General features: G+C 52.3%; 1 protein-coding gene across 1 annotated transcript in view; it reads right to left on the bottom strand.

Moving 5' to 3' along the window:
• The window catches only part of NPLOC4 (NPL4 homolog, ubiquitin recognition factor), a 44,382-nt gene extending 30,005 nt beyond the window's left edge, over nt 1–14,377 (bottom strand). The window contains exons 1-7 of the mRNA XM_015589578.2: nt 14,360–14,377; nt 13,083–13,163; nt 9,809–9,921; nt 5,130–5,306; nt 3,289–3,337; nt 2,494–2,588; nt 746–869 (exon numbers count right to left, since the gene is read on the bottom strand). Coding sequence (XP_015445064.1) covers nt 746–869; nt 2,494–2,588; nt 3,289–3,337; nt 5,130–5,306; nt 9,809–9,921; nt 13,083–13,163; nt 14,360–14,377 — 657 coding nt within the window. The remainder of the gene's footprint in view (nt 1–745; nt 870–2,493; nt 2,589–3,288; nt 3,338–5,129; nt 5,307–9,808; nt 9,922–13,082; nt 13,164–14,359) is intronic.
• Between the last annotated feature and the right edge of the window lie 1,224 nt (nt 14,378–15,601).

Here is a 15,601-nt window from a genome sequence, read left to right as displayed (position 1 = left end):
TCTAGTGTGTGTGTGGGGCTGGGATGGAACTCCTTGATAAATTAATTCATATTAAGGTCACTGGGATTTCACCTAAAATGGAGGTTCGCAAAATCTCTAGGGGAAAGAATCATATCAAAAAGCGAAAGAGAACAAGAAAGCTGATGGACGGGAGCCGAAGAACAAGAAGACAGGTCTCCAAAGAGTCACGAAGATGGGGGGATGGACTCTAAGGGGACGAACGTGGGCTGCCAGAGGCGGGGGACGAGGCAGCCACACTCGGGGGCAGGACCGACCGCGGGGCGGAAACGACGGAACCGCCACACACGGCCCTCCCTGGCCCCCGTCCTCCTTCGGCCCAGCTCCCTTCACAGCCTGCCTGGACAGCTGCCCTGAGCTGGTCCCAGGACAGCTCTGGTACCAGCTTCCAGAGGCACAGTTTCTTAAAAGGCAGAGTCACAACCAGCGAGCATTTTAAACAGTCCTCGGTAAAATTCTCCCTTCGCACAAGGCGACAAAAGAAAAAACTAATGTGCTCCCTCCCGTCCCCCCACCGTACCGGGCCTGCAGGAGCTACAAGTCTTACAAACACTGTCTTGAGTGTACAGTTTCTGCCAAAGGGTCAATCGATCGGTGACAATGTACTGAGAATCCGCCACACGCAATGCCCTCTGCTAGTGGCAGCTCCTCTCCAAGGAGATTCTCATTTCTCAGCCATGAAAACAAAGCTGCTTTCCTGTCTGGACAGACACGGCGGACATCTCACCTGTCTGTTCAGCGTGATGGCACTCGGCTGGCACTTAGTACAGATGCCATTAGGCCACGGAAGGTGTCCCTCGCACCCTGATTTAATCTTGCAACTGATGTTCTCAAGGGCGACAAACTTCCCCCTGAATAAGAAAAGGCAACTTAATTAAACATTGCAATGGTGAAGAGTTTCGCAGGAGACTGGCGACAACATTCACACATCTCACACCTCTGAGCGGAGTTCAAAGGGGCTAAGCACGCGGTGGCGGCAGCAGGGAATGCGCCGCGTCCTTCTGATGGGCTGCAGCTTCCGTCCTGTGCACCGAGACTGCGCAGAAACACAGAACTACTTCCCCATAAACGCCGCTGTCATTCTCACTGTCTGTCACTGACATCCACAAAGATTTTCAAGAACACTGTTGAACACTGATCTAACCTATGCCCCTGAGGGGAAACAGCTCTAAGTTTCATTAATTTATCAGCAACACTTCATTACGAGCTTTATACTTCGGTGTTTGGAAAAAACTCTTAGTCATAGGAAAAACCTAATTAGGATATGCGACAAAGAGACCTTCTCTCTGCTTTCGGCCAAAATAAAAACAACAGTGAGAAGCCAGCCACTGAAGCAGCCCTGGACCCCGCTCGCACTTGGTGCGAACCTGCACACGTGACTTCACCCCCTGCCACTTTTCCCATTCACAAAATGGTCCAAAAATTCAATCTTATCCTCCCAAGCCAACGGCATGCAGGTCTGATGTCATGTGGGAGCAATGGCTGCCACCACATCCACATGTTAATGACAGCCACATATGTGCCCCCACGGGAGACCATGGCCCTTGACCCAGATGCAAGGCTGAAGGATTTCAGCACAAAGAATCTCTGCTCATTCCCTAGTCCACAGAGATCCATAGCTCATCTCACCGACAGGCAAGAATGGGTTTCTGGTAGGATTTTTTTCTATTGGTCTAACTTTTTTAAAAAGTCATTTTAAGGTGTCTGCGGGTTGTCAGAGAAAAACTACCATCAGGCCAGCGTGACATTCTTCACAAAGCGTTGCTGACCTGGGCCCAGCCGCCATCTCCTCCTGCTGCACCGACAGGACTATAGAATCAGTTATCGGGTCCCTCACCGTCCGGGGAGGTGAACGCACAGGCACGGGGGGGGTCGCACGGGCAAGCGCCTGACGCGGTTTAACAGAAATCAGAGTGCTCTCAGTTCTCCCCTCTCTGGCCACTGTCCCAGCATGCGCTCAAGGGAAGCCAGCCTCCTGAGGCTCACAAGGCCAGTGAGGGACAATGCCAGGGCTTCACCCACGCCGTGGCTGATGCACAGGCGGCCCGGTGGCATGAGGCTGACGGGGCTGTCCGACGTGACCTCGGGGGGTTCAGTTTTTCCAAAAAGCAGAGGAAAGGCGCAGACTCCAGACGCAACAGGCCACCAACCTGCCTTACCTCATTCACCTACCTTCACACACCACTAAGCTGCCGGGGCACCACATACCTGGGGAAGGCCAGTGAGGTGCCCCAGGAGCCGCCCAGTGGCCAGCACCAGCCTGGCATCTACCCGACACTCTGGGCACTGTGGATGACAGCAAGGCACCAGTCTCCACCCACCTGCCTCTTTTCTACCATCAGGGCCAAAGTCACGAATTCGAATGCCTCGTGCCCAGACCTCGACCTTCACTGTTCTCAATCACATGCTCAGTGGCTTCAGCGATGCCCGTCAGACACAAAACACAAACCTCCCTGCGGCGCTCAGGGTGCTTACTTGTCAGCCCCTCCGGTCAGCTTTCGGATGTAGGCGTGGAAGGACATGTGCTTCACGGGCGGTTCGAGATGGTTTAGGTAGTCCTCATCGAATGGCTGCCAACACACAGTCAGTAGGTCACGCGCCTGCTGGAGTCGCAGGGTCCGGGGGGGCGGGCACAGGGAGAGCGCAGGCCCCACGGAGGGCAGCGGGCTTGGGGCTCACTTATTCTAGGTCAGAACCACTTTTTCTTTGTGTACCAGTTAGCTCTTCAAGGTGAAAATGAATCTCTATTAAACATAAACTGCTCTAAGCCAAGTAAAAATCAGGCAAATTTTGCAAAAAAAGTCCCCAGATGAAGCAAGAGGGGCCTCGTGAAGAAAATCGGGTGGGCTGCCAGCCCAGGTCAGCGTTACCCAGCTAGCAGTCAGCACTATTATGCCAACTCTCAATCTCACAGACAAACCAGCAGAGGAGACGTGAGGTTTCGGGCAAAGTAAATCAAAATGACGAGCGTGAAGACTGCCAGGCCCAGCTTTGTGTCAGGTTTTAAAAGGATCGTCCAGGGAGCCCGCTGTAAACGCAGCCCCTTTATCACAGCGATACAAATGCTTCAGCCATTCGTAACTCGCCCCAAGGTCACTCCCGTAAATAAAGCTTGTCCTTTGTGCAGCTTGCACAAGTGGGAACACGAAGCCCAGGGCAATAAACAGGAAAGTTCTTCCACCTCGGCCAAGTGCGGGGACTTAGAAAGGGCCCCCGACAGCTGTGGAAATCAGCACCACGCAGCCCGGCAGCTCTCCCCACGAGACTCACCTCTAGAGGGACGCAGTGCACGCACTTCCCCAAAGGGCCGTGTCGGCATCTAAGATGAGCACAGGGCAAAAGAAACACACAGCAGTTAGTACGTCTGTCCTCCTGCTGCCTCCCGGCGTTTTTTTTTTTTTTATATTTACAGTGCACGTCATACTTAATATAATCGCTTCTCTGCCCCAGTGAAATCATTGTAGATGGTACATGGAGAACATCTTCATAGTTCAGTTAGTTCTGACGTGTTTTAGGAAAAGCTCAGCGGCATATCAAACCTGATTTCACAGATGTTAACTGCTTAAAATGATACTAACTAAAAACAGAGTTTAAAGTCAATTTAAATTGAAACATTAAGCAAATACTAAGAAAGGTGATTCGCAGATATGGCAAAAACCCTGAGAGAGGCACGTTAATACCTCAAATTTAGAAAACACCCATTTCAGGCACGTTTTGGAAAAAGCATATAAGGGACGCTGGCTCTGTGGGTTTCAGTCAGTCAGTCAGAGAAACCTGGGAAGCTCCACACATGCGGTACAACTGTGGCGATGAGCTCAGGTGACGTGGCTGGTGCTGGGTGGCGGGAAGGCCAACTGGCGATCCCTCTGGGCTCAACCAGCTCACCCTCTAAATGAGGTCGGACTCTCTGCTGCGTGCGAGTTCTGCGTTTCTGGATGGCAATGGCCTGTCTCTAACAGGCAGGCTCTCACGGCTCGGACAACAGGTCAGCACATGCGCGCACGCGCACACAAGCACCCTCCAAAGCAGCGGACCCTGACCTTTCTGGCACCAGGGACGGGTGCTCCTATGAGAACCTAAGGCCTGACGGTCTGAGGCGGAGCTGAGGCGGTGATGCCAGCGCTGGGGAGCGGCTGCAGACACAGAGGAAGCTTCGCTCGCTCACCTGCCGCTCACCTCCTGCCGCACGACCTGGTTCCTGATGGGCCATCGACCGGTACCGGTCTGCAGCCCGGGTGTTGGAGACCCCTGCTCTAAGATTCCTAATGACGCCTCGAAGGCAGAGATGGGGTGAGGGGCTGCCACCGGCCCCGGGAGGAAAGGCGAACGGAAGCGGCGTGCAGGCTGAGGCTCCGTGCCACCAGCAGCTGATCACCGCTCTGGCTCTCCAATCCAAGGCGGAGAAGCTGCTACCGTGGCGTCTGAGACCGCAGCTCCTCAGTGTCGCACCCGTCGTGTGCGTGGAGCGATGCGGTTACAAAGACTACGCTGCGGACAAGCGGCCCTCGCTTGGACTGCTCCCCGTCACTGCGTGTAAACTCAGACGTGTCTAACCAGTTTCCTTAAGAAGAACTGCAGAAACCTAAAGCAGCGTGCACGGCACCGGCGTTTCCATGATCCCAGGGGAAAGTGAACGGTCAATGGGGCGCTGTCTCCAGCAACGAGACGGTCACCCAAAGAATGGGAGGGTACGTCTGCGCAGTGCTGAGACCGCTCCACCATCCCTAAACGAGGCAACGTGAACGAGGACGGTGCAAGTGTCACCCCTCTACTCGTCCCTCCTCCTGCCCGGCACACTTTCTAAGGCCCCCTCTGCCACGTGGCAGTCAAGTGTCTCCAGGGACACAGCATGGTCAAGACTTGGTGTAAGGACCTTCCTCCCTTCTTTCGAATCTCTTAGTTTCAAATATTTGAAAACTTTTAAAGTTCACGTGGAACATACTTTAAGATTCAAACAACGAGAAATAACTTGAAGTGAAATTTAATCTGACATTACATGGTCAAACTCGCCACTCACACTCCTCCAGCAGATCCCTCCCCCTACAGAGCGTGTTACACACACACACACACACACACACACACACACCCCGTCGGAGCCCCGGTGCACTTACAGCTGCGGGTCGCGGCTCCTGTAGATCTTGCCGTCCTGCCTGCTGAGGTACTGGTCGATCTCATCTTCCACCACGGTGGGCGCGCCCAGGGCCTTCAAGCCCGGCGGGGTGGACGTCTCCATCTCAGATGACGGTCCGGCAAGGCTCGAGGGAAATAGGAACAACAAGTCGCCATGCCTGTTCAAGTGACAAACATAAGTGGAGGCCTGAGCTGCAGAGATCAGCTTGGACATGAGACTGACATCTGCAAAAAGCATCCGTCAGCCATCCCGAAAGCCTAAATAACGAGGTTTCCACTTTTAAGAGACCTAAATTCTCTCTTCGCATGTGTCCTGTGTGCCCAGCGTTACAGAGGGCAGCAGCAGACTCCCTCTCGCTGCGATTCAATCTCCCAAACACCTGTGTTCAGCATCTGAGATTCATCCATACACCTCCCAGTTTCACGTGATGAATAGACACCTGACCCCTGAACGATGTGGGGGTTGGGATGCCAACCCCCACAGTCAAAATATGCAGGTAACTTTTGACTCCTCCAAAGCTCAACTACAGTTGTGCTCGGTATCTGTGGGTAGCTAGCCCCAGGACCCCCTGGACACCCAAACCTGCGGGTGCTCCAGCCCCGTGTGCAATGGTGCAGATCCGCGTACGCAGTCAGCCCTCTCTATCCGCGGACTCTCAACTGCGGATCAAAAATCTGTTTTCCATCCCCTAATTTACAGTGCTAATTGTGTATTTATCAAAAAATATCCGCATGTCCGTGGACCTGCGCAGCTCAGACCCACGCTGTTCAAGGCTCGGCTACGCAGTTGCAACACAGACCAGGTCTGCGCGCGCTCCTGCCCCCCCCCATTCTTTGCTGGGCCCCCACTTTCCCTTGATCGGTCCTCAGTCCTCTACTCAGCTCCCCCACGTTTTATTGCTCGACAGACCCTTCCACTCCTTTCTCTGTGTCCATGGACGCACACGCATACGGACAGATGTGAAGACACGTACAGCACTGCTTGACAAAATGAGATTGTCAAAAACACACTTTTGCATTTGCTTTTCTCATGTGACAATACCTCATGAGATCCCTCCGAACAGTCTACATCTAATTGTCGCTTTTAACGGCCGCACGATGTTCCCCAGTGATGCCGCCTCGTGATTTACTCTGCTGCTCCTACACGGATGGGCACATGCGCCTCTGTGGCTTCCTGCCACTGAGAACACCACTTGAGGAAATGCCCAAAGACAGGCAGCCACACGGTTTCCCTTCTGCAAGGTGGTGGCCCTGTTGGACCGAAGGAGTTTTGTGTGTTTTTAAAGCCACTGATGCATTGTTTTCAAAAAGGCTGCCGTAACTCACATTTTATACGCCAATATTTGGTCTTCAATCATTTTCGACGTAAATTATATTCCCCCCTTGATCAGACCCCCACTGCGTGTTGCTGGACCTGATCCACACAGCCGACCTGAGGCTAAACCCACATCTGCCACCCACGGGCAGCCTGCAGAAGCGCTGTGGGTCCCTGCACGACCAGGCACGGCCTGCAACACGAAAAGGCAAGACCCGTCTCGGAGGAAGAGCTGCAGCACTACCAGCCGGTAAATACCTGCTGTCAACAAGAAACACGCAGGAGACAGAGACTGCGAGGACGGCCCGCGCAGCGCTAAGCCAGCACGCTGGCGCTGACGAGGAGCAGAGAGGCTGCTGGGCTGCACTCTCCAGCACATCTGTCCTCTGCTCTTCTTCCGGCCGTCACATAGGAGCGATAAAACTGCCAAATAGTAACTGGAGACTTGTTTCTAACAGCGGATGAGATACTACGAAACCCCTCCGGCTCTGGAATCCTGGGCTCGGCTGCTGCGTCAGCCTTAACAAATGTGCTCTCAAACTCGCTGGTGAGCTCTAGAGAAAGGGAGGAATCCCCAAGGCCCCCAAACCAGGAGAAGCTCCCACAGAGCGGCGGCGAACCCACGCAGGAAGCCCGAGCCTGGCTCCCACACTGTTCTCTGGACAACGGTGACACGGCCTCGAGCCTCCCTGCCCAAAGCGCCGCCGCACCCGCAACTCCCTACACAGCACGATGTCTGAGGATGTCCTGAGCAGGGACACGGCCCAGCTCAAAAGAGGAACCAACGAGGAACCCTGTCTCGTCCACTGCAGAGCAGGAAAAAAGTCACCTCCGATCTGTGTCCGACGCCGGCTTTGCCCGACTGCGACTTGGTTAGGGAAGCCCAAAGACGGGACCTGTCTCAAAGGAGTGCTGGGTCCCTGGCGCCCCCTTGTGCCCGCACAAGCAAACACAAGCCCTCTCGGAAAGAAAGCCGCTGGCCAGGGACCCTTCAGGACTCCCCAAGGCCAAGTCTGCTCGAATACAAACTCTCAAGAAAAGGTCACCAAATGTACAAGAGGAGCAGCCACTATGAGCAAGAGTGGGCAGAGACAACAGAAAACAGACAGCCAAGGGCTTCAGATTTGGAATTACAAGATATGACACAAACTTACGTGTAGAATATTAAATGAAAATTGAATGGAAAAAGAGCGCGAGCAGAAAGGCTATCCAAGATGACAACGGGGACTAGGAGATGCAGGACAGCGGGGCGCCAGGCTGGGTGGCTCTTCCCAAACCTCCCTCATACGGACAGGCTGGGCAAAGCCAATGACACTGATGACAGGTGTCCTCGTGAACCCTGAATACTCACAGAGACAGACCACCGACATCACAGGACCCAAGAGCGAAGCACCGTGTGTGTGACAGGCTGCGTTAGCGCCTGCAAGGAGCCAGCGGTCTCCACTGGAAGCCTGGTGAGCACAGTGAGAGCACGGCGGAGGCCGGGAAGGAACCCGGAGCAACACGGCGCCTGTGAGCAAGTGAAGTGAACAGCCAGCTTCGAAAGGCACCAAAGAGAACATCGCAAACTGAAAGATATGATCGCTGAAATAAAGAGGGTGGGGCAGAGGTAGCAGTTAAGGAGATCATGACCGCAGCTTTTCCAGACCTGAGCTGCAAATACAGAAAACACGATTTGCCTCAGGGAGGATTAAACAACCAGCCAAGCAGGCAGCGATCCACGCTGCTCAGGGAACGGAAACGGCGGCTCCCAAGACGAACAGAAGGTCTCAAAAGCAGCCAGAGCGGGAGAAGATCACCCACCTAGCGGTGAACAACAGACCTGTGACGACAGAGCCAGGAGCTACGGGACCGCGGTCGACACAGAGCTCAAAGCGAGCAAAGACACAGTGGAGGAGACACGGTTCGGTCACTGAGCAGTGACAGCAGGGAGCCCTCAAGTTTAGACCCACACTGGTCAGTAAGCATCGTGACTGTCATTGGAAAGATCCGCTCCAAGCGCCACCTCAGGATGGCCGAGCTGTCCCACACCTCTGGTCCAGGACTGGTGTGACAACACTCCAGTCCGATGCTTCTGTCTCACAAGCGTTTCCGTCTGTAGCCTCCCTTTCTTGAGTCCAGCTATGAGAACAGTTCTAAAAACACGGCTGTCATCTCTTCAGTGCTCACCACGTGCAGGCACCGTGCAGCCACGAGAGGGAGGAGCTACACCCCTCTGCAGACAAGGGTGGTGAGGCCCAGTGAGGTTAAGCGACTTCCCCAGGCACACGGTCAGTGTGGCGGAGTGTGAATCCCACACAACACTCGGAAGTGATTCGCAGGTCAAAAACCCTTTCGAAGATAGGAAGAAAGCTACACCTCGCCCACCCTGGAAACGGACACGAACAAACAAAAGGCTTCATCTGACGACAGGCACAGGCAACTGGCAGGTGCCCCACAAACATCTGCCGAAGAACAGATAAGTGAACACGGTAACTGCGCGTTCTCCCCCTAGTTATACTATTTGTGAACAAAAATGATCACAGAAACGGCCGCAATGGCCCTACTCCTCTAACCGGTGAACAGGCACACGGCCAGCTGCCCACAGAGCCCAGCTCAACTGCTTGGCCCAGGCCGCCCCGCAGCCAGTGGTCCCTTCCCGGGAGCGCTCCCGCCCGCTCCCTGAGGAGCGAACCCACACTGGGGTTCAGCTCACTCATCCACGAGCAGGCGCGCCCACACACGTCAGAGAGGAGTCAGCAAACGTCTTCTGTAAAGGGCCAAATGGTGAATGTTTTCAGCTTTGCAGGCCACAGTCTATCACCACTCAGCTTGGCCCCTAAGAGCGTAAGAAAACATAAAAGAACGGACGGGACTGTGTTCCAACTAAACCGCAAAAGCAGTCGGAGGCCTTTGCATCCTAGACGCCCCTCCTGACATTACTGATCAACTCTATGGCACTCCAGGGTCTCGCCAGCAAGAGACGCAGCGTGGGCAACATGCCTGCCACCTACCCACCGCGCAGGTCAGGCCCCAGGGCGGACCTCGGCAGAGCTCCATTCTAGGCCCTTCTCTGCAGAGAAGCAGCTGAGGGTGCAGCTGCACACACAGCCCGAGGCCACAACATCCTCAGTGACACACATCTCAGAATTCTGCAAGTCAATCTTATCGACACAACAGTAACTGCAGACTCAGGGTGACCGCTGAACACCTGGCGAGAAATCTGGTCACCGGCATCTCAGTCAGTAGAGGGGACGGTGATTAGAGTGGCACGAGGAGGAAACAGGCGCGAACCGAGCAACCCCAGGTGGATAACCGGTGTCGCCGCTCCCTCTCCACCCCGTCTCCCCGCCAGTGGGCGCTTACTTGATCTTTAGCAGGTTGAGGGATTTGTTGGACGATGCTGTTATCTCTCCGGTCTTGTTTCTATTGATGTAAACTGAGAAGCCATTATTCTGGAAGCCAAACTCCTTTGCGACCTGGAACGAACCCGAACAACATAGGTTTAATAGCATATTTGCATATCGATATTCCGACCACATACACATCAGACATCCCTAAAACACGCAGTCCATTTAGAAACTGCTCATTAACCAAGTTTCTCTTGTTATTTAGCTCTCTTGTGAGGAAATTGGTACTGCTTACACAGACGTCAAGTAAAATGAGAAAAAATGGCCAAAAAGCAGCAAAGCTTTGGGTAAATAAGAGTGTATGACACATTTAAGAGACTGAAAGAAGAGTCATGACCATATCAGGAAAATGTAATTTCTACTTTTAAAATCGATTATAAAATCCCAATTCCAATTTTGAAACCTAACAGGAGGATGAAGCGTCGAAGATGCCTCCGACTCAGTAATGGTGCCCACCGCACAGGCCCTGGGCTCAGCCGGCCACCCACTCCCTCCCCAGAGCAAGCGGGTCTGCGCACTGCCTACACGCCGGCGCTCAGAACAGTGACTAAGAACAGGCAAGGTCCCTGCCATCGAGGATCTCACCACCACACGCAGTCGACAAAGACGGAAACCACAGGCTGAGACGAGCCCGGCAGCAGGAAAGGAAGCAGAGGCACGGGAGCAGTCACCCCGGGCGGGAGGACAGGGACAGCCTCTCCGAAGAGCCCGCGGAGCAGAGGCCAGAAGCAGAGTGAGCCCGCCATGCGCCACGTACGCAGCCCTGGGGGCAGGAAGGGCTGAGAGAGGCCGGTGAGGCCGGTGCCCAGCGGGCAGGAGGGAAGCGGGACGGGACGAGACTGGCAAGGGAGACAGGACCACGCCGGCTGTGGGGAGTCCGCTTTCCAGCCCGGGAGCCGTGGGCAGGGGCTGCCCGGCCCCCGGCCCTACTTCTCATGGCCACGCTGCTGCAGCTGGGAAGAGGAAGCAGCGGGGCCAGGACCGCCCAGAGGAGACGGGGCTCGGGCGAGGCCAGGACGGTGGCGCAGAGGGAGGACCTAGCTGGCATTAGGCAGCAGTCCTTGCTGACCGGCAGGATGAGGGGACAGAAAGGAGTGAGGGACAGGAAGGACAGCAGAGTGGTGCTAGAATGCAGCTGGAGAACTGGGTGGACGCCTGTTTGCAGGCGACACCTGTAAGGAAACCGTGAGAGACCAAAGGAAGGAGACTGGAGACTTTAATGAAATCAGGCCTTCCGCTCGGCGCTGAGACGCGGTGGCTGCCGAACCCCCCGTGGAGGTGTCAGGCAGGCATTACTGAGTCTGCGGCCAGGAGAGGCGAGAGCCGAAGCTGGACACTCAGGGCTCAGCGGAGCAGTTGGACAGACGAAGAGACGAGAAAGCTTGGCAAACGGAGAAAACACCCAGTGGAAATTCTACGACTGAAAATCAGCACAGCAACTGAACGGAAAGTTCGCTGGGTGAGCGCGTCAGCAGAAGGGGGCTTGCAGAGGCGCCGGCTAACCCGAAGGTAGGTTAATAGAAACCACGCAGCCTGAAGACGGAGATTTGAAAGAAAAATGACCGGAGCCCTAGGAACCCCAGGGACCGTGTCAAATGATCCTCAGGAGAGAACAAGGATTGGACTGAAAAATATTTGAAGAAAAAATGGCCAAAACTTCAAATTTGATGAAAAACATAGAACAAATCCTACAAGTTCAGCAAACCCAAAGTAGAATAAAGAAATCCAAAAGAGAAAAGAAAGAAAAGAAAAGAAAAGAAAAAAAGAAAAAGGAAAAGGAAAAGGAAAAGAAACCCCCCTAAGCACATCGGCCGCAGGCCCCAAGCAGGCACGGGTGGGGCCAGGGACAGTGGAATGACATCCTGAAAGTGCGGGAAGGGGGAGGAATAAAAATCTGTCAACTCAGCGCTCTGCGTCTGGTGAAACCTCCCTTCGAACACAAGGGGAGAATGAAAACGATCTGGGGTCACCCAGACCTGAGGGAGCTGTCACCGCGGCTGCCACTGCAGTAACTGCTCGCGGACACTCTTCAGGCTAAAGACAGAAACCCCGGCCCGAGGAAACACCGGAGCAGGCAGCGTGAGGACAACTCTGTGCACGCGGATCGACCAAGGAACCGCCAAGGACCCTGACAGAGACGACGGTGGAGCAGTGGCCCCGAGCCCCACCCACGGCGTGTGCCCTCCTCCACCTGCTGCCTCTCACCGGGGACCGACTTACCCTTTAATGTGAAATTTATTGATAAAACCTAGTGTTTATTCACCGTAAAGAAAAGGAGTTGATTTAATAATTAACTCTATGTACTATTTTCTACTGACTTAAAAAAACGGACTAAAACTAATCACCTTGTCATCCTGAAATTCTGAAAGTATATGAGAAATGGTCTTTAAGACAAAGATTTTACACCACGTGTACTAGTTAAGTGTGTGATACCGTGTGATTTTTTCCTCCAAGCTAAAAGTGGCATTCATCCTAAAATAAAGCATTAGGAAATTAAAACCATGAAATTTGTATCCCCCAGTGCAAACAAAGTTAAGACTGAAGACTAAAAACAATGGCTTTGACTCTTCAGTGAAACAATTTAGATATAAATGGAAATTAACAAATTCTGTCACTTCATCAATTCTGCAAAACAATGTTTTCCTGTAGACAAAGCACTGCAAGCCATCACCAAGAACGAGAAATCGTTCACCAGGATTGTTAGCTGTAGCAAAGCTACCACAAGACTTCTGGATGGAAAGCAGCTTCCAAAACGGGCAGGGTGTTGAGTCGGCCAGCCCTTTGGGTCAAGGCGACTCCCTAGGACCAGACAACCAGAGCTCTCTGCTTCCATCAGGACGGAGACGCAGAGACGTTCTCAGACAGGATAACCACAGGCCGCACTTCACATCTGCTGTTTCCCACTTTGGGGAGATAAAGAAATATATATTCGTTTTTTTTACACTACTCCTGGGAAAATTACTACTTCTGTGAGCTTTGTGAGTTGTGTCTAAAGACAGAAATCTGTCTAAGGCGCTGGGAGGTTTAAAAAAAAACCTTAGCGGAGCCTCACAAAAGCATGACTGAAATCTTCAAAACTTTACATCCACACCTGAGAGAATCCTGATGTGTAATTACTGAACTTGGGAGCGAGCGGAACCGGGAAAGGAGGAAGAGAGAAAAGACACAGAAGCAGAGAATAACAGTGAGAGACGAAGACTCTCGAGGTAAAGGCCCAGAGCCCCAGGCACCTTCTTCAGGAACGTCGCAGCTGTCTCTCTCTTTGTTGCCGTGATCCGCTTCACCCCATCCGGGGACTGAACACGAATGATCTGTCGTGAAAGAAACAAGATGGTTACTATGCAAACTAGAAAGGTCCTGGTCTAGAACCGAGACGAACATCTGCAGCCTCTTATCACCTGGGTCACTGAAACTTAAAGCCAAAGCTCACCCTTCCCCTGGCAACGCCCACCCCACTGCTTCTAGAGAATGAAGCAGAGGCCCGAGATCACTGACGTGTGGAACGACGTACTAGGAGTCCTGCCCTGATTCTCAACTCATTGTTTCACTCGGAAACAGAGCTTCAATTTTTAACCACTATTTATAAAGTGTATACTTGAAACACTTTTTTTCTCTTCAGATTTAAAAATAAAAAGGGGAGGGGGGACTCCCTACCATGAATTACGAATGACTGGGTTCTTTAAAAATTTCGCTTTGTTCAGGACCTATACACAGACATTAGAGTGATTTAAAAGAATCATAGGAAATCCTCTAATTTGTTATTTACTTTTAATAAAAAGACTTTCAAAAAGAAAGGTATTTAACACTGTGGTAAAGCTTAGCAGGATTTTAAGAAAATATATTCCTGGCAAGCCTGAAACTGCTGACAGTCCTGGAAGACGACCGGACAAAACATGACTCCCCAGGAGTTGTTTTTACGTTGATCGAAGCCCTTCTGAAAGTGAGTTAGCACGCCTGGCCAACTGCACAAGGGGCATGGGGCGGCCCTGCCACAAACCAGACAGACGATGCTCCCTCCACCTGAGGGGCGGGAGGACAGACAGACAGGAATGTGCCAGAAAGGACTCACGGGTGCTCCTCTCAGCAATTACTGCGCCGTGCACTGTATTTAAAACAACACTATACAGATGAAAAACATCACGAGCCGCCGTTTTTGAAAAAGGATTTTCACTGACACACAAAATGCCACAACGGCTTTCAATCTACTGTCTGCTTTTATCAAACAAATGAATAATCTAGATATTCCTAAAATAGCTTCACTTTCTCATTTTCTAATGGCTTTCACTTGACTAAAAAGGTTTTGCTCCCATATTCTCAATTTTTAAGATTTTGTTTTGGACAATCATGAAATTCCAATCGTTAACAGCATAAAATATTCTCTATCTCTTTGCTTCTTAACTACATCTGTTAACCTTCACCCTCATCAGTGCAGAGTGCAAATACACATGCTTTCGACCTTTGATTTCTAGTACGCTCCACTCAGATTCAACTAGAAAAACATTCTCACGGTATGCAGCACAGGCATTCGGTAACTACTCCCACCTATTTGTTTCTGAAATGTCTCCAACACAGGCACGTTAGGAAGTGAAGAGCTGTTTCTCTGTACAAGATTCTGTGACTGTCCTCAGATTGTTCCCTCGGGGACAAAAGCATGACACTCCACTCGCTGAGGAGCTAAAGATCAGGTTTACACGTTTCAGGAGCATTCTAGACCTAAGATCATTCTACTTGACCATCTACAACAGAGCACGGCAGTCCAGGTTCCCAAGCTAAGCCCAGCACCTAACTCCAACAGACAACGTGGCTCGTTCTGAGGAAGTTCTGGCTGGGTCTCTGACATAGGCTACAAAATAAAATCCACAAGAGACAGACCAGGCAACGAGGACACGCGGCCTCTTGGCAACTTAGGTTTCTCTATTTATAAGAAAATGAGCCCGGAATACTTCCTGGGAGAGTCCAATAATCGGTGAGATAATGATCAGTTACACCCACAGAAATGAGTAGACTTCTATATTTGGGGGAAAAAAACCTTTTTGAAACCAATTTCAGATGAAGGATCTGTTTTAATTCCTCACAATCTCCGTGGCGAGCCTTATAATACACACTAGGAGAAAAACCGTCTTGTCTGAAACGACTCTCTTGTCCACGGTGACTTTAATTCGGTTAAAAATATTAAAGTGAAGAGAAAGTCTGACAGCAGATTTGAGTGCTCATTCTTAACCTATTTCTAGAAGTCGCCAACGATTCGTGAATCTTATTTTAAAAGAAGCCCAGTTTCTCCTGGGCCACGTCCGGGTCGGGAAGCACGGAGGAGCCAGCAGCCAGCAGCCACCGCTCCGGCCCCAGGGGAGAGCTGAGAGGGGCGGAGCCAGGACTGGGACGCCTCCCACGGAGCTGGAGCACCCCGAGAGGCGGACCCGGGCGTGCGGGACGCCCAGCGAACGCGCAGGGCCCCGGCCGGCCCGGGGAATCCCAAATTCTCCTTAATGGGAACCAAAGTTCTTCTGTCCAACCGGTCTGATTCTTTCTTTTCCTGCCACGTTTCCTTTTGAGGGGGAACTTTCCACAAGTCAACGCGCGACCGACTTTTTAAAATTTTCACTGACTTTTTTTTTTTCCCCTTAAGGGGTAAAGAAAAAAAAGGAGCGTGCCAAGTCCTCAGTCCGGTAAAAAGTGAAACCGGCCTTTGACCACGCTCCCGGAGAGACGGGGGGCTGGCCGTCCACTCCCCGCCGCCGAGGAGCCAGAC

The sequence above is a fragment of the Pteropus alecto genome, unplaced genomic scaffold (genome assembly GCF_000325575.1).
Source record: "Pteropus alecto unplaced genomic scaffold, ASM32557v1 scaffold134, whole genome shotgun sequence".
Classification (NCBI taxonomy): Eukaryota; Metazoa; Chordata; class Mammalia; order Chiroptera; family Pteropodidae; genus Pteropus; species Pteropus alecto.
The sequence above is the reverse complement of the archived record's forward strand: the minus strand, read 5'-3'. Positions and strand labels throughout refer to the sequence as shown.